The 26,694-nt window shown below is 37.5% G+C and overlaps 1 protein-coding gene across 1 annotated transcript in view; it reads left to right on the top strand.

Annotated features, from left to right (window-relative positions):
- IMPG2 (interphotoreceptor matrix proteoglycan 2) overlaps positions 1 to 26,694 on the top strand; it is a 106,413-nt gene that overhangs the window by 23,889 nt on the left and 55,830 nt on the right. Inside the window, exons 4-7 of the mRNA XM_069065292.1 lie at positions 1,452 to 1,483; positions 1,591 to 1,614; positions 24,328 to 24,377; positions 25,319 to 25,401. Of these exons, the coding sequence (XP_068921393.1) occupies positions 1,452 to 1,483; positions 1,591 to 1,614; positions 24,328 to 24,377; positions 25,319 to 25,401 (189 nt within the window). The remainder of the gene's footprint in view (positions 1 to 1,451; positions 1,484 to 1,590; positions 1,615 to 24,327; positions 24,378 to 25,318; positions 25,402 to 26,694) is intronic.

The raw sequence follows: 26,694 nt of genomic DNA on the forward strand, positions 1-26,694 counted from the left end.
TTGAATTGAATTGATTTTAAAAGCTTATGGTATAAGCACAATAAGATATCATAACCTATAATCAAATATTACAAGCAATCTAGTCTATAAAAACCTAACCAAATCAATTTTTCTAAATGTCAACATACCCCTTTATATAAGGCTTTATGATTTACAAATATTTTTTAGCTATAACAACCTTATGAGTTCTGTAAGATTTATTAAACATTTCCCCCATAGCATCCTGAGATAGGTTGGGTATCTATCTTTATTATTCTCATTTTACAGTAGAAGAAACTGAGGCTCACCTAACTTAAATTGCCTACCTAAGGTCATAGAGCTAGCACATGGCACAGCTGATACTCAGACCCAATATTCTCTTCACTATATGATGCCATATGAAAACCAACAGTCAAATCAGCTTAAATTATTAGAATTAAGCAGGATTTTTAAAAAGTAAGAGATTACAGTGTCCCCAAAACTATTAAACATAAATTGTGTAAGATGAGTGTAATCAAATACAAATATTTAGAGACTATAACTGACAAATTAACTAGATAATATCTAACTGTTGCTGTCCAGCTCTAAATGTTGTGTTTCTACAAAGGCGACCCACTGAGAATGAGGTATATTTACAAGAAGTTTCTATTCCTATGTTAAGTACATAAGAAAAAGAAAAAGGAAATGGAAATTGAAGAAAATTGATTCATTCTATTGATTTATTAGGAGGCAGCTAGGTAGCTCAGTAAGTAGAATGCTGGACTTAAAGTCTTAAGCCAGCAAGACTCCAGTTCAAATATGTCCTTAGACACTTACTAGCTGTGTGACCCCGAGCAGGTTACTTAACCACTGTTTGTCTTAATCCACTGGAGAAGGAAATGGTAAACCACTCCAGTGTCTTTGCCAAGAAAACCCTATGGACCCTGTTGGTGTGCTATGGTCCATGGGATCATGAAGTCACAACTCAATGCCTGAACAACAACAATTGATTTATTGAGCACCTACTGCTTTCAAGGCACTGTACTAAGTACTGAATGGGGTGTAAAACAAACATAACACTTCTCCCAGGGAGACTTGCAACCTAATAGAAGAGGCTTAACAAAACAATCTACACAAAGATATAATCTTTGAGAGATTTTGTTTTTTCCTCAGAAGTGTTCATAAAGTGAACAGCCCTGTGTAGTCTGCCTAGTTAACCACTTGGCCAATGGCATACTTCTGGAGATCATCTTGTAAGATTAGGGATATGGCTTGTGTTAACAAAACAGTTTCATGTAGTAACTCATATAGGAATGGGATATGTTAATGGCCTCTGTACGATGTCCAGTCATCTGTCCAACCAGTCAAAGCTGAATGGATAATGACACATATGTTGCATCATTAAGAAAAAGAGTCTCAGCCAATAAAATTTGTTATGCATTGATGCCTAGTATCTTCATAACTTAATATATCTTTTCTCATGTTTTCCCTAGAAACTGGCTTACACAAAGGAAACAGCAAATAGGTAAGTGTTTGCTTTTCTTTGAATCCATGTTAGGTAGGAAAAAAAAATGTGTAATGTCTCAATGTGAGTTCTCAAGATTAATTGTTGCCTTCTTACTTTCTTGCCAGCTCCTGTGGTGACTGGTCCTGTAGGTAAGTGTCTTGATTTTCCTTAGCTTGTAGCCACTTCCCTTTTTAGTTTTTAGCAGGCACTGATTTTGTTTACTGTCTGTCTTTAACAAGGCACAGACTTGGTTCTCTACCCTAGAAAAAATAAATAGATGATTAATTTTTGTGTCGTAACCTACTACTTTTAGGGCCAAAAGCAGGGTGGTGAAACCAGAACTAACTTTTTAAGGTGTAGTCAACAATTCAATTCAGCAAACATTTATTAAGCAACTACTTTGTGCCAGCACTGTGCTTCCAGCTGTGGATATAGAAACAAAAATGAAAAGGTTCCTACCCTCAAGGAACTTGTACACTATTGGGTGGTGTATCCTGTATATTAATTTTTTCATTTTGTTTTTCAATTACCAAGCATTTGATTTTTGCTTCCATCCCCACTCATTTAAATAAAAGAGAAAAACAAAACCCTTGTAACAAATATATGCATTATCAAGCAAAGTAAATTTCCATATTGTCCTTGTACAAAAATGTGTGTCTCATTCTGTATCTTTCTGTTGGAAGTTGATTAATATTGCTTTATCATCTGTCCTCTGGAGTCATGGTTGATCATTGCATTAATCAGAGATCTTAAGTCTCTCAAAGTTGTTTGTCTTTATAATGTTGTTGTTACTGTATAAATTATTCCGCTGCTTCTTTACTTTACTTTACTTTACTTTACTTCACTTCACTTCACTTCACTTCACTTCACTTCACTTCACTTTACTTCACTTTACTTTACTTTACTTTACTTTACTTTACTTTACTTTACTTGCCATCATCATTTCATACAAACCTTCCCAGGTTTCTCTGAAAGTGGTCTTTTTTATAGCACAATGTTATTGTATTACATTTATGTACCGTAATTTGTTCAGCCACTACCATTAATGGACACCTCTCTAGTTTCTAGTTCTTTGCCCCTAGAAAAGGAGCAGCTACAAATATTTTTTTTTATCTATGGCTCCTTTTCCTCTTCCTTTGAGCTCTTTGGTAAATAGGCCTAGTAGAGGTAACACTCCTAAGTTGCTTTTCAGAACGACTGGACCATTTCATAGCTCTGTCAACAGTGCATTAATGTACTTGTTTTTTCTATAACCTTTCTAACATTTGTATTTTCCCTTTTTGGCCATTTTTGTTGATCTGGTAGGTATGAGGTAGGACTTCAGAGTTGCTGTAATGTTTATATCTCTAGTTATCAGAGATTTGGAGCATTTTTGGCCCCAATGTGAAGCTATAGATTGTATATCTTCTTTTGAGAACTTCCTGTTCATGTCTTTTGACCATTTATTACCTGGGAACCATGGAACACTAAGTAGAAAATATATACAAATGATTTCCAGGGGAGAAGACACTAGAAATGGTTGGGAAGGGGTGATCAGGACAGATTTCCTATAGGAAAGGAACAGAATACATACATACTTCAACAGAAAATTAAAGGAAACTAGAGATTCTCTGAGGTTGAGATGATGGAGTAAACTCCAACTGCTATTGAACAAAAAGGCTTCAAAATATAGAGACTGAGTGAATGGTTTCCCACTTCTACAATGGTCAGAGGGGAGGTATATTTTCTCATCTTTTCTCTGGGGACAAGCTTGGCCATATAGTGAATGAATTAATGGACGGATGGATGGATGCATGAGTGGATGGATATAATATACTAAGTGGTGCCAAGCACTCTTCTAAATGCTGAGTATAAAAATACTAAAGCAAGGGCACTAGCTGTCCTCAAAGCCTTACATTGTTAAAAGGGGAGATAAAACATATTGGGTAATGGTTATTAGGGAAGGTTGTAAAATTATAGGGATAGTGAGTGGAGACAGAGAGGAGTAGATTGATATTCCCTTTTTAGGAGCAATTACAGAGTGGCAGAATTAAACTGAGGCTAGAATTTGTCAAGGCCTGCACTGGTCAATCACGAGGTCAAGATTCTAAAGAAAGAAAAGTGAGGCCAGTGCAATGTTTGGAACAGAGAAGGATAAAGACAGAGAAATACAAACAGCGAGGTATAGAGAGAAAGAGACACAGAGATAGAGACAGAGACTTCTAATAAAATTTTTTTTGAGTGATTCCAGCTTGTGTGCTGGCAGACTGTAGGTCCAAACTTATAAATCTCCATATGGTCAGCTTTCTCCATCAGCCTAGTTGGAGCAGCTAAGCAGACAGTTGCCCCACCTAGTTTGGTACTATCATAAGAGAGTGTGGTTACAGCATTCTTGACAAACAGCCTGATTTCAGGACTTACTGGGCTCCATAGTCGAGTAAGAAAGAGTAGATTCATCTCATGCTGAGAGAAATGTTTCTTGTATACTATGTCAACCAACAAATTACTGATGACAGGAGGGGTGGGGGCTCTGGGGTGTGAGTCTAACTCATAATGGCTGGGAAGGGAACAGAGAAAAGGAGCATGGCATTAAGCTCCAGTGCTTGCAGATTGGCCAGGGCAAATCTGGTGCTCTCTGAAAGTGGCCAGAGCCATTCTCATCAGACCATCTCCTGGCCTCTCCCACCCTCCTGACTCAGAGCACTCACGTCCGTTCTTGTGCGTCAGTTGGAAATCCCTCATACACTCATATTCTCTCCCCATCTCCACCCCAAGCACTGCCTTTATTTATTTATTTTTGCAAAGCAAAGACTGAAAAGGCTTTATTCTCCGATCTGATTTATGAAGAGAAGTTCTCAAACCTGCCAACATATTTTAGTGCACTATAAAATATCAGTGTCCCAGAGGTCAGAGAAATGATGCATTTATAACTATATGTGTCTACATTTGGTATGTATGAATATATCTGAAATCTTTCCCCTTACTTATAAACACACAGAGAAGCCAGAAGACAGGGGTTGGACCTGTGATTTGATTAATGTAGGGAACTACTGGATGAGAAAAGTCACATTACCAATGCAGGTTATCACCTTCTCTGTAACTTTTAGTCTTAGAATGTTTCTTATAGTCCTGAACAATTATGACTTGTCCAGCATCACATAGACAGTATATGTCAGAGATGGGACTGAAACCCAGTTCTTAGCTCCAAGACCAGATCCACAATGCCATTATGATTCTCATGTATACATGCACACATATACATATATACACATATATGCTACACACATATGTGTATTTATAGAATTGTCTATTCACTTATTTCATTTGTATCTGACTCTTTGTGACCCTATTTGGAATTTTCTTGGCAAGGATGTTGGAGTAGTTTGCTATTTCCTTCTCCAGCTCATTTTACAGATAAGAAAACTGAGGCAAGAAGGATTAAATGACTTGCCCAAGGTCACAGAGCTAGTATGTGTCTGAGGCTCAGGAGGATGAATCTTCCTGACTGCAGGCCTGACACTCTATCCATGGTGCCACTTAGCTGTAGCAATACATACACATACAGACACATGTATTGTTTGTGTATGTCTCTATATAGACACACACACACATATATATATATAATATATATTTGAAATACTTTAAGAATTTAAATTGTTCTTACTAAAGGGACAAATGTAATTACGTTTTAAATAATCTTGAAAGCACTAAGAGAGAGAGAGAAGCAATTCTTATTTTCCCCTTCCAAAATGAATTTCCAAGGAAGTGACTGCTAGAAACAGAGTCTGGAGTCTCATGAGGGAAGATCAGGCAGGAGGCAGAACCAAGTCACTCTGCTCCATGTGTTCAATGAATAAAAAGCAAGTTAACAGAACAGACAACTTTAAAAAGCCTCCTTCTTCATTAAATGGGCTTATAGGTTTGTTCTTTTCCCCTGTATGTTTGTGGGGGGAATAGGTAAAGCTCAGGAATTGAATCAGAAGCTTTTTCCTTCTAAAACAAACTCAAGATTCTAGTTTCTCTTCAACCAAGATAAATCTTCATCTCTCAGATTGTCAGAAATATATGGGTTCTATGACTGTAATGAAAGGGAGGGGGAGAGTGAAGGAGGGAGGTTAGGAGAGGTAAGAGGAATGAGGAGGGATGTGGCTGGTAAAGTATTTAGTCCTAAGATTAAAAAGGAGTTGAATTTAAATGGACTAAATGACTTGTATATATCCCAAAAGTCCTGCAAAGGACATTTATTTTGGTATCTCAGGGAAACTTGGAAATCTCTTTCAAAAGTGGGTAGATTCATGGCCAATGCTCAAACTCTCTTCAATCTAAAAAGACATTGAGCACCTACTAGATGCTCAGTACTGTACTTAGATTGTGGCCCCGACAGAGAGGTGATGAACACAAGCAGACAGAGAGAGTACAAAACCAAGAGTCTCAGGTTTTAGTATAGCCCATGTATTGATTGACAGACTACTGCTATCACTACTACTACTACAATGTAGATAGGTAGAGACAAATCTCTATCCATCTATCCATCCATCCATCTACCTATCTATCTATCTGTCCTCCTTCTAAGTGCTTTACAAATATCTCATTTAATCCTCACAATAAATCCAAGAGGTGGGTACTATTTTTATCCTATTTTATAGTTGAGGAAATTGCGGCAGACAGAGATCAAATGACTTGCCTCAAGTGTCTAAGGTTGGATTTGAATTCGGGTCTTCTTAACTCTGACCCAGTGCTCTGTCCATTGCATGACCACCTAGCTTCCAAGTTCATTTTTGTCAAATTAAAGATAGCATCACCATGTATGTTTTGTCACTTGATGAGGCTAGGAATATCTGGATTTGTTTCTATTATGTTGCAGTCAGATTACCTTCAAGAAACCAAGGCTTCTAATAAAACTTAAACATATCTAAAACAGCAATGAACAGAGAAGGGATTGCAGCTCATCTCCATCAGAGAGTGAAGTTTTCACTTGTTTCAGTTGTGTCCAACTTTTTTTTTTTTTGCTTTTTGGAGGAGGCAAGGAAGGGCAATTGGGGTTAAGTGACTTGCCTAAGGTCACACAGGTAATAAGTATTAAGTGTCTGAAGCTGCATTTGAACTCAGGTCCTCCTGATTCCAGGGCTGGTACCTACCTAGCCACGCCAGTGTTCAACTCTTTGTGACCCCATTTGGGATTTTCTTGGCAGAGATACTGTTTGCCATTTCCTTTTCCAGCACATTTTACAGATGAGGAAACTGAGGCAGAGTTAAGTGACTTGTCCAAGGTCACACAGCTAACAAGTGGCTGAGGCCAGATTTGGACTCTGGAAGATGAGTCTTTCTGACTCCAGGCCTGGTGCTCTATCTATTATGCCATCTAGTTGCTGGGAGATTGCAATTAGCAAACAACTACCGTGTTTCCCCGATAATAAGACACTGTCTTATTAATTTTTTTGGACAGAAAAACACCAGAGGGTTTATTTTCAGGGGAGGGCTTATTTTAATGAACATTGACAGCAATTTTAATAAACAGGTAAATGTGAACAAAAAAATGTACCTTTATTCAATAAGCAAATCACTGGGGAAGAACAGGATGACACGCTCACTGCTGCAGCTCTGATTGGATGCAGCTCGGAGCGCGGCGTGCGTTTCACCCGGGGAGGGGGCGGACGGTGCATACAGAGGGTACCGTAATGTAGCGTGTAGCGCAGGGGATCACCTTCACTACAGTAGCAATCTCAATGGGGCTTATTTTCGGGGGAGGGCTTATTTTAGAGGAATGTTACACAGTAAGGGGAGGGCTTATTTTCGGGATAGGTCTTATTATCGGGGAAACACGGTATTTGCCCCATCTTCCTGGTAAGTTCTTTTTTTCCTCAAAACCCTCTTCCAAAAGGCTTAGTTTCAAGATGAAATAAGACTCATGACATCAATTGGGAAAGCTTGAGTCAAATCCCAATAGCCTAGGGACAATGCTGGGTTTGCCCTGCATCTTTCATTTTCCTCTCCTTTCTATGTCTACTATTTAAGTCTTGATCTCATCAAGACCAATCCCTTATCCATTATGCAACACTTCATCTTCTCCCTGGAGTTCTTACCTTGTTTGGTTTGTTGTTCCCCAAATGACAATAAGGTCTTCAGACAATGAAAGCAAAAGTTACCCCCATTTTTTGGAGTGAATTTTTTATAGTTTGATAATAATGGCTAACTTTTAAATAGCACTTACTATGTACCATGGACTCTACAAAGTTCTTTTTAGAAATATCTCATTTGATCCTCATGACAATCTTAGGAGGTAGGTAGTATTTATTATCTGCATTTTACATATGAAGAAACTGAGGCAAAGAGAGGTTAATTGACTCGCCCAAGTTCATATAGCTAGTGTCTGAGGCTATATATGAATTCAGGCCCTTCTGGCTCCAGGCCCAGTGATCTATCCACTTGTCTCCCTTTAGTTTTCATCCATTTCTCCTTGCTCTGCTTTCTGGAACCAAGTATAACATGTCTAATCTTTCCCAATAGTCCTTTAAATTTTGAAAACAATAATTTAATATTTCAAGACAGTAGGCTAAGGGAATTTTAAGTATTTTCTTGAAACAGTGTTATGAAGTTTCTCTGCAAATGGAAATACTCATGAAACCCCAATTCACTTATCATTCCATAAACATTTGTCAGGAACCTCCCGTTTCCAAGGTTCTGTGCTCGATAATATGGGAAAATGGTACAAAGACGAATGGGACATGATCTCTGCCTTCAGTTTAATAGGACATATGGTATGTACGATAAGTGTAATGCAAATGAGATCATAGCTATGAAAGAACTTTGAAAGCTTAGAAGCATCATGTAAAAATGAGACTCTTATTTTTACCATTAAAAAAGGGGAGCATTACTAGTACTTAGCACTTCTAATTTTCATTAGACCAGATTTCATTTAGTTTTGTTGTTCAGTCACTTTCCAGGTGTCCAGCTCTCCATGACTCTGGTGTTTTCTTGGCAAAGATACAGGTGTGGTTTGCTATTTCCTTCTCAATATCATTTTACAGATGAGGAAACTGAAGCAAATAGGAATAAATGACTTGACTACAGTCACATAATTACTAAGTGTCTGAGGCCAGATTTGAACTCAGGAAGAGGATTCCAGGCCCACCATTTTATCCACTGCACTACCTAGTTTCCCTTCATTTAGTTTTAGTCAGATTTCTTTAAGAGATAGACATGTGGGAATGTGCCAGTTTTCCTTGCTTGTATGGGATTGGGAATCTAAGCTTTCTTCATGATTCATGCTAGATAATATGGGGAAAATGGCATAATTGTTTTAAAAATAAGTTTTTATTACTATCCTGTTTCTTACATCATCATAGTTATCCCAAGACTATCTCCTCCTTCCCCTCCCCAAATGCCATCCCAGAAAGGAAAAAAAAAACATCAGCCCAAGTGATCAATACATTGAAAACATGTGCAATGTGTGACACTTGTAGTCCTCCCACCTCTACAAAGGACTGGGTTTGCCATTTCTCTTATGTCTCTTCATTTGAGTCCTGCTTGATTTTTATAATTTTGTTAATATGCTTTTTATTCTCTAGTGTAAGGTTATTCTTTCCATTCATATTACTGTAGTTACTCTGTATATTGTTTTCTTGGCTCTGCTTCTTTCACTCTGTATCAATTCATTTAGATGTTTTCATGCCTCTCTGTATTCACTAGATAACATCATTTTTACAACATAGTAATATTCCATTAGTTCATGTACAACAATATGTTTAGTCATTCCCCAATAGATGAAAATCTACTTTTTTACATCATTTTTTACAGCATGTTACAAATGTAAATGTAAAAAAAAGATTTTTCTCTGAGGACTGCTTTAGTTTGCATCCCAGAAATTTGGACAAGTTGTTTTTATCATTTTCACTTTCTTTTACATATTAATTGTTTCTATGGCTTATTTTTTGACTTATTCATTATCTGAAATTTCATTGTTAAGCTTCCATTTGGGGCTGTCTCTTTTTTTATGGTCCCTGAATGAATTACTATTTTTATTGCATTACAGTCTATAATGGATGCATAAATTGTTTTTTCATTTTTACATTTGTTTCTAATATCTCTGTACCCAAGAACATGGTCAATTTTTGTAAATGTTTCATTTGGTTCTGGGAAATATGTATATTCTTTTACTTTCTCAATTAGAAGAAGCCATAGGTCTTTTACCTTTAGTTTCTTTAGCAAATTAGTCAGTTCCATATTTTCCCTTTTGTTTATCTTTTTGTTAGACATATCCAAAACTGATAGAGGAATATTGTAGTCTTCTGTCACTATTGTGGTATTATTTATGTCTTCCCATACCTCTGATAATTTTTAAAAATGAATTTCCATGCTAAGGTATTTGGAGCATATGTTTATTACTGATATTGGTTTATTGTTTATGGTTCCTTTCAGCATAATATTGTTTCCTTGTTTATCCCTTTTTATATTTTGAATCCAAAATATTTTTTGAATATCTGGGTTTTTTTTTTGTCAGATAGCATGATTGCAATGTCTGCTTTTTTGGTTTCAGTTGATGCATAGTAAATATTTTTCCCCATCCCCTCAATTTTATTTTATATATGTCTTTGTTTTTAAAATATGTGTTTTGTAAGCCACAGATTGCAGGATTTTGTTTTCTTAATTAATTTGTCACTCTTTTTGATTTTATTGGACTGTTTAATCTATTCACATTTAAAGTTTGAGTTAGTCTTAAATTTTCCTCCATATGTCTTTGACACTTTTAAGGTTATGCTTATATTTTTCTCTATTCTACTGTGAACACAGCTTTGTATTCCTTCAGTTACTTTACATTAATTTTTTAAGGTGGCCCTGTTTTTACTGGTTCTCTTCCCCTCACCTTTGATCACCTTTTCTTGTTTCTGACCCTTTTCCCTTTGGGGTTTTGCTTATTAGTTCCTTTTTTTCCTTGTTTTTATCTGGATACATAATTCTTCCCCCCATTTTTCCCTCTCATTTCATCAAGCAAATGACTAAATGACTTCCTCTCTTCCCTTTCAACTAGTCCTGTTCATTAGTTTTTTTGAAATTTCAGTTTTGTGCCCTTTCCAAAAAGGTTTTTTTTTAAATCCTTTTCCTCGTTATTCATCCTCTCTCTACATTTGCTCTATACCCCCATTCTCTGATTTGTGAACCCTATAATTTACTCTGTCTTTTTTCTGTACTTTACATATAACCAAAACTTCCAATGTATCCAGTCTAGGCTCTCCCATCTAGACTGTTTATCTATTCTAGGCTCTCCCAGCTAGGCAGTTTCTGCTGTGGCTTCACAGAACTTGCCCAGTGGATTCTGCTTTTTCATTCTCACTTCCAGAACAATGCCAATTATTACAGATGTCAGAGAGAACATGACTTCATGGTAGGTCCCTTCGCCTACCACATTCCTGATTATGCAGGAATGATCTATACTGATCTATACTCACTGATTTGTACTTTTCCCTGATTTTTCCCCATTTACCTCAACATCTTCTCCCTTGGTCCATGCTGTCCTGCAACCCCAGGTGCCAGTTGCCCTTAGGATTTCCAACTCTTCCCCTCCTGAAGCAGGACAAGTAGACTTTTCAAATATCAAAACTCCCAAGCTGCACCCAGAATAAAGTCCCCATCCCCCTTCATAGACCTTCTTTATTCACCCTTAAGAGCATTCAGCAATGGAAACTACTCTTACTACCAAAGTAAGGCCTCTTTCCTTCCTTCTCCCCCTTTACAATCCTTCCAGCCCACTCTCCTTACTCCTCTGTAGTCTTTTCTCTTTCTGAGACCATAGGCTTCACTTTCACCTCATTGGTAGCTCTTAATTTGAGCTTGGTATACCACATATTCCTCTCTGTTCCCCTGCTTCCCTTCTATACTCCCACCTTCAAGGACCTTTTCATATTAGAATGTAGTTCCAAAAAAAATAAATGCCACATTTATTTCTACCTCTACCTTGTGTCTCCTTGGGAAAATTTAGAAAAGTGTTTCTTACTTGTCTCTCTGTTGTCAGTCTGTTGTCTGCTCTTGCTCTCCTTGGCTGCTGCATTTATTCATTCCTCCTGCAATTCTCTTGTTTGGGGTGTTCAAAAAGCAAATATTTCTTCATTTCTGGATTTCTTTCTAAAAATGTTTCAAACATCTCTTTATCATTGCATGTTCATCTTTTTCATGTATAGTTAAGCTCAGAGTTGTGGAGTATATCATCCTGGGCTGCTTCTGAGCCCCATTCCCTCCTACAGTTTCAGTACAGCATAGTTTTGCATTATTTGAACTTCTTTTCCTTTGTATTTGAAAGTCTTTCTCCTAATGACTTGCAGAACTTATTTCTGAATTGAAATTTAACCACTATGTGTCTTGGTGTTTGCATTCTTGGTTTTTTTTTTCTTGGGGTGATTTGTGAATTCTTTCAATTGGTATTTCATTTTCTATGTTTGGAAGTTCTGGGCAGTTCTTTTGTACTATTTCCTGCATTATGGTGTTAAGGTTTTTTTGTCCTGTAGTTTTCTTTTGAGAGATCTATGATTTTTAGGTTGTCTCTATGCATTTTGTCTTCTAGATCTATATGTTTTGCTTGCATAGAAATCAGTTTCTTTTAATGTTCTTTTTTTCTCTTCTACTTCTGTAGTGGTTTTGTTTGTTTTTGCTTCTATAGTGTTACATTACTAATTTTGTTCTCTAATTTCTTTGGTGAAACTTGCCATGGCAAATTCAAGTTTTTTTTTATTCTGCTTGTTATTTTTGCTGTGCAGGACAAAAATCCTGCTCTCATAATTCTCACCCGTCTTTTGAACTACTTAGGAACAGTGTGTGTGGGTTCCATGTTTTCCTTTCATTCTACAAAATCTTCTGTCTCATAAAGAGTTAGATCATTTTCCCATGTTTTTTCAGCATTTATTCATAGGTGACTAAACTTATTTACTAGATATGGAGGACATATCTATTCTGCTGCTAATATTTTCCCTGTTGATTTATCTGCATATATTCAAGGTCTTTGAGTTTTCTTCCTTCTGAGAAATTTGGTAATTTCAGTCCTTTTTTTTCCCTTTGATTTTCCCCTATTCATTTTCTTAGTCTCAGTCTATCCTCTTTGGTGGTGATTTCCTTCAGAGATGGATCTCATAGCACCTCAGCCTCTTCTTGCTCTGGGCAGTTCACTATTCATCATTACATCTCTGACATAAGTGACATTTCCATGTTCCGAACTGCCCCCATGCTGTGCTTTTCCCTCAGGCTTAGTGGAGCACCTTACCTCTCTCTCCTTACCCCTCATGGTGTTTTGTCCCACTCCCCCATTCCTCAGTTCTGTGTCCTGGCACTGGCAGTTCAAAGCTTTTCCATGCTGGGGTCAACAGGTTGTCTGCCCTGGTCCTGACAGCTCATACTTTTGCTGTATAATTTTCCAACCTGGAACTGACATTTCAGAGCTTTGCTGTACTGCTGCTGTGGTTTGTGGGCCCCCAATGAGTTTTTGTTCCTGAAATGCTGTGGCTGGGCTGTCTTGTCTGTCATGGCTTGGGCAAACTTCTACAGCCTGAAGCCAGGTCTCTATGGTACTGCAAAGAAGGATTGAGGGCCATGGAGGTGGGCTTTGTTGTGAGCCTATGGTCTTGGCTTTGCTACAGCAACCTCATTGCCAGTAGTCTGGGAAGTGGGGAAGGGGGTGCTGAGAGACCCCAGGATCAGATTCTTGGTTGTTTTTTTTTAATTTCCTTTTGGATTCTGGGTGTCCTAGACCAGGGCTTCTTAAACTTTTCCACTTGCAACTCCTTCAGCACTTCTTAAACTGTGGGTCACAAATTGGGAAGATGAAATTGCTTTATCTTTGGTGTATAATTTCTATTTGGGAGAGGTTTGAGCAGAATCAGAGGAAATGTTTAGTGCTCCATCTTCTTGTCCATGTGACTATGATTCATTCTTCATTGAGTTTACACTACAGTTGTTGAATGATGCATACACAAAAGGAGTCAACTCCAGGTGGAGAGTATCAGTGAGGCAAATAACTAGAAAATGGCTCATTTCAGAAGCAGGGATTTGGATTTGCTATTTGAATTTGCTGAAAAATGAGTTAAAAGAAAATGATCATAGGTTAGTCAAAATGAATTGTGTAAACTTCCGGTATTTTTGTTTTTGGAGAATCTCCAGTGGAAAGCAATGAGATGAGATTGTCTGTATTTAGCATTCTCCAACAAAAAATATTTGGATAAAGTTAGGGTGAATTCATGGGTAGGAGATGTATTGCTTAGAGCATCATATTCAAAGAGAGAAATTTTGTTTATTTATTGATTTATTGGTGATGAGGAGATAGGAACAGATTTTTCTCTTCATTTTATGTGTAAATTTGGTGGTAGGAGGAAATAATTTAATTTCCTTTCTATTATTTTTTGGAACAAATACTCTGACATTCTTTTTCAATACTAATGAGATTCTCCTCTATAATTTAACTTCTTTTCTTTTGCTAAAACTGACACATTTGGTATGGCATTGTATCAAATTCTATGATGTCATCTTCTTTTGCCTCTGACATGGTCCTTTGCCAAGTCCAGGAACTTCCTTTCTGTGAATTTCCCTCTATTCCTTACTCCTAAATCCGTAACTGTTGTGTTGGTTCTGATGGATACCCACCTAGGCAACTTTTTGTGACTTCTGAAACTTTATCTTCTTTCCTTTACACATGTTCAAAGGCTAAAGTTGTGACCCTTTCAGGCTCCAGTAAGTTTATAGCTCTTTAGGGGCAAAGAACAGAGAAAATTAGGTGTAAGGTCATAATAGCATTTATACCTTGTAGAAGGTGAACTCCTTTCAGAAATGGGCAAATCATTTTCATTTTATACCTCAGAAAAGATTTAAAACTTGCCCTTCATAAAGAGTGTGATGATTTGAATAGCTCATTAGCATATGAAAAGGCAAAAAAAAATGCATCTGAGCAACTAGCTGAGACAATGCTGTTTCCCACCAGGGGTTGACTTGTGTCTATAGTATGTTTTCTCCCAGATACTGTGCCTTTATGCTCTAAGTTTGAGTCCATGCTTCCCATGGATGCTATGTGTATTTATGGTATAGTGCAGTTTTAAGGGGGAAATTTTTTTATTTTTTTTCCCTTAGCATGTGATCTTAGTAAATACCTTTCCTAAGAGCTAACTAATTGTGTTTACTGGCTGATTGTTAATGGAAGGTATATCATTGGGAGTTCAGGTATATGCCCTATAGAATTACCCCTAGAACCTTTGAGTAAAAAGGGGAGTAGTCTAGAGGGGATACTATATAAGCATTGTAGCTAAGTTGCTTTTCAGAACCATCATTTTGACACTGTGTCTCAGAAACTCACAGGCTGCCAGGGGGTCTCATTTTCTAAATCAAGTATTCCCTTAAAAATACTTTTCTATATTACCCTATTATGTTCTCTTATTTTCTATCTGCTCTCATGTGATTTTTACCCTAGTCCATGTTTCTTTATTCAAGTTTCCTTTATTGTGACTCCCAGTACTTGTACTTTGCTTTATTGTAACCACAACTTTTCTTTCAAATTACTCATTGTTAATAGATTCCCATTCCTGTTTGCCATACTTACGATATCTGTGTTTTATCAATTAAAGTTTAAAGTAGGGAGACCTTGTAGCACAGCGGAAAAGAGAACTGTATTAGAAGTCAAAGCACCTGGATGCCAATACCAGTTCTGTTTGTTTTAGAACAGTGGCTAGGTCACCTCCCTGGGCTGCTGTTTTCTTATTTCTAAAAAGTGGTTCTAAAGTCCATTCCAGATCTTAACCTTTGATCTTTAGCGAAGTGGTCTGGCTAAAGACTTTCCTTTTGCAGAACTTCATTAAACACATATTTTATTTTCTTGAAATCAGGATGTTGGAAAATCTTAGACACTTCATCCTCCTAGCCCCTCAAGTATTCACCACCTTTAGGGAGGGAAATTTGATTAAACCCATTCATTTTCTAAATTACATAAGGGGACACAGAGGTTATATACGACTTGTTCAGGGTCACATAGCCGGTATTGTCAAAGGAGGGTCTTGAACTCAGGTTTTCCTAATTCTGAGGCTCTATCTATATAGACCAAACTGCTTTTCAAAAATGTGTATGTATGTACACATATGTATGTATGTATGTATGTATCTATCTATCTATCTATATCAAACAATTTCATCAGAGGGAAGGAGGGCAGTGACAACTAAGAGAATCAGGATAGGCTTCTTGAAGAGAGCTGGAAGTTCCAAGAGGTGGGGTGGTCTTCCTTCCTTCCTTCCTTCCTTCCTTCCTTCCTTCCTTCCTTCCTTCTTTCCTTCCTTCTCTCTCTCCTCTCTCTCTATCCCTAACACATAGGGTATTACACCCTTACCTGCAAATGCTCTGCGCAAAAGGAATATAAATTTTAACCTCTGAACTTTTTTTCCCCTTCTCTTGAAGGGAGGCAGGTAGCCCTTGCAAGGAAAGAAAAGACACAGAAGCAGGGGAAGGGCAAACACTCCATGTAGGATTAATAGCAGAAAGTTCAGATATTATTCAGATATATTCAGATAGAGTGATTAGACCTGTGTTCAAATTCCAAAACTAATATATATTGATGGTGAATAGAGACAAATCACCTCATCTCTCTGAGGGGACTGAGATTTCTTATCTTATAATGGGGGGGTGATAGTGATGCTTTGTCCTATCTACATCACAAGGTTATTATGAAGAAAGCAATTGAAGCATTATAGAAATGTGAACTGTTATTGTTAGCTAGATGAACTAGTACATTCTGAACATTTATATTCAGAAAACCCATCACCAAGTAAGCTTTAGAATTTTTCTTATGTCAGGGAGATAAGATTAGGAATCTAGGGAAAAAAATATGACCAACTTTCCAATATTGTTGGTAGAATTTTCCAGAAGCAGGGATTTGGATTTATCATGTGAGTTTTCTAAGGAATGAGTGCAAAGAAAATGACCATAAATTAGTCAAAGAGAATTATTTTTGTGTATTCATGTTGATGATTTTTGTCCTCTGCTAGAGTCATCAATATGAACCAAATGGCTCATTTTCCAAATTCTGACGACCACATTCATCTCTTTTGCATGTGAAATAGCCTCTATTTGGGAGTTGGGTCATAGAATTGTAAATTTAGTGCTATAAGAGATCTTAGAAGTCATCAAGTCTAAAACCCCTCCTTTCACAGATGAGGAAATTGAGGCTCAAAGAGATTAAGCAATTGACCCATGATCATATAGCTAGTAAGTAGCCCAGGTAGGATTTGGACCCAGGTCTTTGTTACTCCAAGTTTTGTACTCTAACAACTATAGAGAGTATAGTATCAAAGCCTTGACTTAGTTCTGGGCCTCCCCGGCCCCACTACAGACTGGAATTGGAGGCTTTCTCCACATACTGCATTCCTGTATGCCATTGCCATGTGAAGAGCTCCACCCTCCAAGGATCCAGGTGAGAGAGGGCTGCCAAGGATACCAACACTAATGTTCAGGTCTTGCCTCCAGGATAGATGTTACCTGGGATTGTGAAGGAAAGGGATGGTGGAGTGAAAGAAACTTGTGTTGCCTAAGACTAGAGTATTCCTCCATGGGACCGTGCCATTGACCTTGGTGGGTATCAGCCCTTCTCAAGAACTCTCATAGAGAGGACTAGAAGAGTGATGTGGCATCCAAGCTGCAACCTGCCCAGGATAAGAGGCATTCTTTGCCAGTTCACTTCCCTACTGCCATTATCACTGACCTTCTTATTGCCTACTCTGGTCACTGTTCCCCTAAAATTCCTGTGATTCAGATTTGACATCTGGTAATGTAAAAATCTATCCCTTGTATCTCTCCCTGATTTTTCATCTCTATCCTTCTTAGCCCTACCTTTCCTTAGCTTCTAAACTTCTATATCTTCTTTCATTGGGTCTTCTGTGGTTGTGAATTCTTAGGAATGGTAGTGTGTCATAGTGGATTGACTAATGGTTTCAGAAACTGGAAGACCTGGGCCCAAACCCTGTCTCTGATAACCTGCTAGTTCTGTGATCATGGACAAGGAGCTTAATTTCATTAAGCCTTAGTTTTGTCACCTGTAAAATGGGGATAATGATAATCATTCCCTACCTTACTTGTTTGTTGTGACACTCAACTGAAGTGATGAATGCAAAGCCCTTTATTAATAAATTCTTCATCCTAGATTTTTCCCTCATACTCTTTTCCATCTTCTGGTGCTCAAGAACTCTTAATTTTTTGCCCCAGAATTTATCCCTGGCTATCCTTTCCATGGTTCTGACTGATCTTTCTCTCACTATCCCCTAACATACCAGGCCAGGAGGAGGAACTGGTGTACTCCTCACTCTCCCTTGACACAGTGACTGTCCTGTCACTTTTATCCAACACTTATTCTCCTTTGAAATTCACTTTATTCTTATTAATCTCCCTGTCCAGATCCTTGTTGCTTTCCTCTAAAATCCTCTAGTTCCCTCCCTAATCTTTCTCAAAGACTTCGGTACTTGACTCACAGTGTTTCTCCCCCTCTAAATTCTGCTCTTATCCTTGAGGACTTCAAAATTCACTTATTGTCCTATTAAACACCCTGCCTTTCTAGTTCATCAATGTCCTCAATTACCATGAATTCCTCATCCACTCCATCATAGCTACCCATGGGGATGATCACACCTTAGACCTTTATCCTTAAACTGTTTCACCTCCATGATCTCAAACCCTGATATTTCAGTCCCTGATCACAATCTCCCATCTCCATCTTTTCCTCTGACTCCCTTCTCTTAAAATGATTTCTTGTCCATATGTTGACCTCTAGTTCATCCCTCTGTATTCTCCCAGTCATTATTTGTGCTCTGGTCTCACATTCTTGCCCTTTTAGGCTTGCTCTTATTATTCACCAGTTCAGATATGTATTATCCTCTGCTTCTTGAAATCTTGAACTAGAATAGTTTATCAACTGTTCAATTTATTTTTTATTTTTTTAAAGCAATTGGGGTTAAGTAACTTGCTCAAGGTTACATGGCCAGTTATTTCTGAGTGTGGTGCTAAGTATCTGAGCCCGGATTTGATCCCCAGGTCATCCCAACACTGGGGCCGGTGCTCTTACTCACTGTGCCACCTGGTGGCCCCTGGATTTGAATTTTTGTAATGTTAAATGGGATATAAGATCTTTGCTTTCCATTAATAGGCCTCAGGTGGAGCCAATTAAGGGAAGCTTGCTTAGAGGAGGCATGCTTGTTGGAAGGCTTTCACACTTTTTGCTAATTTCTAATTAGGCATTCAGTCACCAGGGTTGTGATGCCTTTTGGCTCTGAGACATGTATATATACTCTGGGATGGTATATTGCTTTGGGGGCTCATTTTGCTAATGAGAAGGATCTTGTGATTCCTTGGTTGAGATTCTGAGTGGCTGTAGGTTCAGAGCTCCCCAGCTACTCAGATGTAAAACGGCTCTCTCTGAATCCAGGGATGTATGTAAAGTGCTAGCAATATTGCTTTGATTCAGGCAGTCAGAACCCTGTCTGTTGGTCTTTATTTCTCTGCTTGTATTTTCTGTTTGTGTTTTCTCTGAAGTTTAGGGTGCTGACTTTTCCCCTGAACTAGTGAATATAATTAAAAAAGATTGTTTACCCCTTAAACAGCTGTCTTTCCTAGTAAAGTAGTTTTAAGAACCTGTGTAGCAGCCATCTTGGGTATGCCAGTGTGACTGCTGCTACAATTCTATCACTGCCACTTACTACTATGACCTTAGATAAGTCATGTAACCTACTGGGCCTCAGTTTCTTCCTCTGTTAGATTAGGGGGTTGGACTAGATGATCCCTTGCCATTATAAATCCATGATCCTATAATCTCTTTCTAAGGTTACATGGAACTATTAATGATGCCTCTTTTCGTTAGGTCATTTAGCCATTTTTGAATCAGCTTAATCACTCAGTCTTTAAATTCATATTTTTCTATCTGGACCATAAGAATATTGTTTCTATGGGAAAATGTGTTCTTAGCTCTAAACAACTGATTAATAAATGAAATTTTGGAATTCACCATGTTATTTAGTAGAACATTTCTGCAATGATTTCAAAGTCAAATATAGAAATATGACTCCTAAGTGGTTGGGAGAATATTGATATGATCTTGAGTACTTGTGTAAGGGATAGAGTTCTTATTACATAGCCAAATGTTCTTCAATACACTCTTTGGGAAAGGTATAGGGAAGAAAGAGAGAAACACTTTAAGGAAAGCTGGTTCTGCAACTTCCAGTAAAGAGCTCATTCACTCATTTACTTTCTGTAAATATTTTTACCTAATTTAATTAGGTAAATTAGTTAAATTTATCTAATCTATAGAATTACAAGATCCAACTTGTTTTAGTTTTTTTTTGGGGGGGGGGCTTGGATAAATGAGTTTACTTGCCACTTGCTATTTGTTGTGATCTTTTGCATAACTTTCCTTTTGTGGGAAAGAGTTAAACTTAGTATACACTAAAGTCTAGTAACCAGGGAAGCAGATTTTGTTCTGAACCTATTGTACCTTTAGACCAGCAATATTTAAGGCAATGAGAAAGTAAATATAATTATAGTGTGATATCTTGCTTGGAGATAAATGAGGGAAGGAGCAAGTGCTCAGCCATAGCCTTTCTGTTCCCTTAAAGGCAGAAATAACAGGCATTCCTAGAGAGGGATGGGGCAGATTAACAAGTCTACCCATGAATACCATAAGCCGCACATTATACATTTTGACAATCTAAGTGGACATAAATATCTTACATGAGCACATATATTTTACATATAAATGATTTGAGTATTATTTGCTGGCAAATATTGATGACATGATAATGGCATAAATGGCATATAGCAAATATTCATAGGTTTGTCATGTGCAAGAAGGAAACTTTGTTGTCTACTAACCACGCTGTCCCAAAGTGGAATGGCTTGCCTTTCAAGGTATCAATTTCCTTGCCACTGAAAGCCTTTGGGTAGAGGCTAGATGACCATTTGTCAGATTCTCACCTTACTGGGTTTTATTATGAGGAAATAATTTTTTTTTTTTTGCTTTTTGGAGGGGGGAGGCAGGGCAATTGGGGTTGTGACTTGCCCAAGGTCACGTGGCTAGTAAGTATTAAGTGTCTGAGGTCCCACTTGAACTCAGGTCCTCGTCACTCCAGGGCCAGTTCTCTATTCACTACACCACCTAGCTGCCCCTGAGGAAAAAAAAATTAAAAAAAAACTTCAAGTGCTATAAAAAATGAGTTGTTTTGATGGTTATTCTCATCTTCTCATCTCATCTTCTGTTCTATAGACTTCAGACATATAAGTTTATAAGTTCTGGATTTCTCTGAATTTTTCATATTCAGCATTTCTTAGATTTTCACTTTATCAAAGATTTTTTTTAATGTTTTTGTTTGTTTCTTATAACAACTTGAACAGCTAAGTAGGGCAGGTGTTTTTCTTTTAGGCATACAGATACTGGAGCTTTGAGATTAAGTACTTTGTCCAAGTTTATATAATATGGGAGGCAAATGTGAGACTGGAACCCAAATCTCCTCTGTTAGTCTTGCTGTCTGTCCATCACACCATTTTGATTTATTTCGGAAAAAGAGAACAACCTAGGCCATGCGAAGCTCTATGTTGGAAAGGTAGACTGGATGATTGGATGCTTTTGACATTTGTGAAGAATAGACGTATTATTCTTGTGGGGCGCTGAATTTCTATGCTTCACATCATATTCTTTGAATTGCTTGATTGTATGTGACAAAGGCTTAGTATGTCTTCTCCTTATCCTAACTACATTCAACTCAAATCAAATAGCTAATTTTCTTGGTCTCATATTAGGAAAAAGGGATAAAAGGAGGAGCAGAGGAATAAAGAATAAAGTAGAAGTCTGAGCTGAATGAGCTAAGAATACAAGACTCCAGAGGATTCTTTGCTGATTGCTTGAAATAGATAGACCCAGATGGACTATATAAAATCTGGTTTGGCTTAGTATTAAAGTTAGAATGTCTGGGTCCAAAGTCAATACATTTCTAGCTATTCTTTTATGAGTTATTATGAGTATTAAATGATCCCTGTAGGAGGTATGAAGTTTCAAATAAAGGGATCTATTTGGGGTAGTGAAAAATGGAGTGTTCTTTTTGACCTTGTTTCTTTGGGTAGGGAAGTTGTTGGATAGGAGAGTTCAGTTATCCCTTCCACATCATGGGAGTTAGGGGTGTGACACCCCCATGATTTGGAAAATCTGTGTAAAATTTTTTGATTCTCCCTTTATACCAGGGAAGGTCAGAATTTTTCTTTTTCTTTTATGGGGGTGTTTACAGTACCTTACTGTAAAAATTGGGGTTAAGTATTTGGTCACAGGCTCTGTGTCATCTGCTGGCCTACATGTGGCACCTGTGGCTTCCACAAAACTCCCCCCAAATCCCATTTAATTCCTTATGCCAACCCATAATATATCAGAACCACTATGGGGAAAGTCATAATATGGAAGGGATAACTGTAAATAGCTACTATGTGCCCACTTTATGGATAAGCATCACTGCTTTCATTTTTAAAAGGTTCTTTTCTTTTTATATGACATGCAGCTTTGATTAGGAAAGTGAAAATCAAATCTATCAAAGAAAGCCTACCTACCCTCATCCCATGTGCTTACTTATTGAACCAAACACAACATTGTTTTCAATGATAAAATTTAATCAAACTTTCAACTTAATTCTCCTGCCCCTTCCTAGGCTCATACAATGTTCATTTTAGATGCTCCTCTAATCCAATTATCAAATGCTATTTAACAAATAGAACTAGTACATTTTTTGCAATGATATCCAAGGAGATAGAGAAACAAACACCAGTGAATACAGAATTCCAATTTTAAAGGATTTATCACAAAGATTCATTTATCCTGATTTGTAATCTTTTTCTATCTCCATTTATAGCTAACAAATTGTTAAGAATGATGAGACCATGATGGTCAAACCAGTATGAATACACTTAATTGATTTATTACTTTAGTCTTGGTTTTGATGAATTTTGAAAATTTGGGCCATATTGCCCTTATTCTCTCCCCCCCCCCCCCGTTTCTAGGTAGGTCTTTATTCTGAACTTGTCAAAACCTTTTGTTGAGTAGGTTTAAGTGAGTGAGAATATGTTATGTATTGAAGGGTTAGAGGCAGTATCCAAGTGGATTCTGAAGCAGAAACAGGGTCAAGACAAAGACAAAAAAACATTGATGGAGTCCAATCCTTCATTTTAAAGATGGGGGTAATTAAGGTCCAGGGAGGCTGATAACTTGTCCAAGATCACATAAGTCATATTTGAACCTTAGTGCTCTGACCCCAAATCCAGTGTACTTTCCACTACAAGGACATAGGTTAGATATTGTGTTGGTTGCTGGGCACAAGCAAAAGTTGCATATGCATAACTTAAGTTATCTTAATGACACACACAAGACAATGAAGTCAGAAAAAAAAAGATCCAGATTGGAACAAAAAAAATCTTTGCATCATAAATTTTTGCTAAAATTCTGGCATTAAGTATCTATAGGTATAAATCTATACTACTGATATATTTCTCAATCAGGCATGAAGTAAAATGATATGAGCAAATAGTTTTCAAAGAATAAAATACCAAAACCTTCTAAGAAATCCCAAATCACTAATAATCAGAGAAATGCAAATAAAAGCTACTTTGAGGCATTATCTCCCACTTAACACATTAACAAAGAGGATAAGTTGGAAAAAAATAGTGTTACAGGGACTTTGGTAAGGTAGATACCTTAATTCATCATTGGCATACCTGTGAATTGGACAAACCATATTGAAAAATAATTTTGAATTATGAAAATAGGGATAAATTATTCATACCCTAGGATCCAGTAATCCACAATTAATTTTATTCTCCAAGAAGATGGATGACAGAAAAAAAGAACCCTTATATATCAGTATATTCCTAGAAGCCCTATTTACAATATTGAAGTGTTGGAAATAATATTTGACTGATGACTGGTGAATGGCTGAACAACCTGTAATTGATATAATGGAATGTTATTACACTATAAGGAATGATAAATATGCAGAATTCAAAGAAAGATGGAAAATTGTATTATTTGATATAGATTAAAGTAAGAACAATAAATATAATGATTACAATAATATGAATAAAAGCAATATAACTCATGTCAAATACACTGAACAACATTGGTTCTAAATTATGAAAGTTACAGAACACATCCTTCTTTTCTCTTAACAAACGGTATATTTACAAAATGAAAAGTAATATGTACTGTGAGTTACAATACATCTATTAGGAAGGTTTGCATAACTATTTTTATGGGGAAGTACCACAGAAGGAAGAAATCTGGAAAGTCACTGATATGTTAAAACAAAATTTATTAATGAAAATAAAATATCAAGTAAGAGGTCCCAATATTTTTCACAAGAAAAAGAAACAAGGCATGCTTAGACCCATGCAGTGCTGTGTAGTGGAAAGTGAGCAGGACAGTGCCTTGTGCACAGTGGGTGCTAAATATATGCTTATTGCATTGACTCAAGCTGGCAGGGAAGCAGATCTCAACTGAAGCAATTTGAATTGAGTTCTGGTCTTAGCTCTGTTACTAAATAGTTGTATGACTTTAGATAAGGAAACAGACATAGAGATATTTGATGACTTATCTGCAAAATGCAGAGTTTGGATTATGTGACCTCTAAAATTTCCTTCTAGCAATTCTCACGTCGAGTTTGATGGTTAGGTTTGAAAAGAGTAGACTTAATCAGCTTCCTATATTGTAAATTCTTGCCCTTTGTGGTCCCAGTCTAATTCATCCTTTGGCTTGGGAATCCTTGTTGGGGGAACTGGTGATTATCTTGTTTTGAAAATTTTTCTTCTCATCATTTTATTTACTCCAAACATTTTCTTCTCTCCCCACCTTCGACTTCTAGCACTGAATCATCAACTCCTGTTACATCTTTTGATACTTCAACATCAAGAGGTATGTGTTTACTTTTCTTCTTTTAATGATCAATGCTTTGTCAGTCTGCAAACAAGGATGAAACTAACTTTTGAGCCCACCACTTGAAACTTTCAATCAATTTTTTCTTCTTCATAAAGGTAAGGAATAGTACTTTTTTTTAAACCAGTATTCTTTATTAGTCATAATTGTTCATTGTTAGATTCTTGAACTCATAGGACAGGGACAGGGAGTTTGCAAGTAAACTTTTAGGGTACTATACTGGAAAAAATCATTGACTATGATCTTGGCAAGAGGTTCCATCACTTTCAGAGGACCAACTTAGCCAAGTATGGAAAGCACATAGCTAGACACTTGGTGTTGAATTCTTTGACAATGGGGACCCATGAAATAAAGAAAACTGAAGGACATGCCTCATTCTTTGGAGGCAGAGTGACCCAATAAAAATGGCACTAGAATTGATATCAAGGGACTTGGATTTGAATCTCAGATCTGCCCCTATTTTTGTGACCTTGGACAAATCATATAGCCTTATCTTGGCCTCTGTTACCTCATCTGTAAGGGGAGGGGGTTGGATCTGAAGACTCTCAAGTCCCCTTCCAGCTCTAGAATTGGGATCTTGGGATCCCTTATGATTCTGATGTAGTGATGACAGAGTGGCTGAAAAGGGGACAGAGGATGTTAACATCCAAATGGATGAGAGCATAGACTATTTGAGTACTTGTGCTGAATATGAATTATTTATGGGAATGGTCAGTCAACAGAGTCGATAGTTGACCAGCATTTATTAAATGCTTACTGTGGGTCAAGCATTTTGGTAAATGATGTAGATATAATCAAAGCAAAAAGAAAGACAGATTGTGAAGCCACTTTTATTTTATGCTCTGAATTTAGCCTTAGTCTGTTAATGGTTCAGATTTAGGTAATACCATTGAGATACACAGTTTCATTTGTTTCCACAGACGCTGCAGTCAGTGCATCATCCCCTAGGGTGGTTTCCTTTCAAAACTCCTCAGACAGCGTCTCAGAAACGCCAGATGATGGTGTAAGTGATCTCATGTTTGTTCATCATGTGTCCCTCCTTGAGCCCAGAGCTCTGGAAAAGTTTGAGTTTGGAACCTGACTATAACAGGGTTGTGCGTGATAAGATTGCCACCACCACTCTCCTTTTGAGATTTCTCTCTATCTTACCCAAACTGGAAATGCAGCAGCCAGTCATGGCTGGCCCCAATACCAAAAATGATTGGCATGGAAGCTTTAACCTGCTCCATTTTTTCCTATCCAGAGTCAGTTTTTATCCCCTCCTTAGATTGCCTGGTGACTGTTTCAGAAGAGACAGTGTAGACAGCCAATCAACTTTAACCCTATTTTAAGTCAAAGTTCCTGAACTCAAATGATCCACCAGCCTCAGCATCCCAGCATCAGGCTGTTAACTTTCTCTTTATGCTAATCCTATAATGTTGTTAGAGGAAGCTAGCACTGTGAGGTGGACAGAGCACCAGATTTGGGAATCAGGAGGCCTGATTTCAATCCTCCCTCAGATACTTGCTAGATGTATGACCTTGGGCAAGTCCCTTAATCTTTAAACCTCAGTTTCTTCATCTGTAAAACAGAGATAATGATAATAATAGTAATGGCACGGTGGTCATGAAGGTCAAATGAAATAACACATGTAAAGTGCTTTGCAAACATCAAAGTGCTACATAAATGTCACCTATTATTATTAATTGATTTCAATTCACTATTTCAATGGTTATCTGCCTACAGTCATGATTTTTGTTGCCATTTGCCAGCTCTTGTTATCTCCCACATCTAAGGCTGTACTGGAGATATTTTCAATTGTTAAATTTTCAGTATGAGCATTTACACCTCCAAATCAGGGCATTATTTATCGTTTTGTTGACTATAGACTTAAGAAAATGATGGAGGAAATGCCAGTAATGTAGATTAAACTTAGAAGTGAGTTCTTTTTTGAGAGTCAGATGTTAAAACATTTCCTAGGGTATCCCTGGCCATTCTGAAGTATCTCTACATTTTCCTGCATGGTCCTGCTCCCCAAATGTAGAACCCACTCACAATTTCTCATTCTCTCCCCTTCTTTGGTTTGCTATTCTCATCTCTGTTTGGGGCTAGTATTTACGAAGAGAGAAGGGAGGGTTGAGGGCTAGTATTTACGAAGAGAGAAGGGAGGGTTGAGGGGGGAGGAGAGAAAGAAACAAGGAGAGTGAGAGGCAGAGAAATAGAGAGAGAGAGAGAGAGAGAGAGAGAGAGAGAGAGACAGAGAGAGAGACAGAGAGAGAGACAGAGAGAGAGAGAGAGAGAGAGACAGAGAGAGAGA

This window comes from Petaurus breviceps, unplaced genomic scaffold, assembly GCF_028583685.1.
Source record: "Petaurus breviceps papuanus isolate PSGF00001 unplaced genomic scaffold, PetGlider_PUasm1.0 90683, whole genome shotgun sequence".
In the NCBI taxonomy this organism is placed as follows: domain Eukaryota; kingdom Metazoa; phylum Chordata; class Mammalia; order Diprotodontia; family Petauridae; genus Petaurus; species Petaurus breviceps.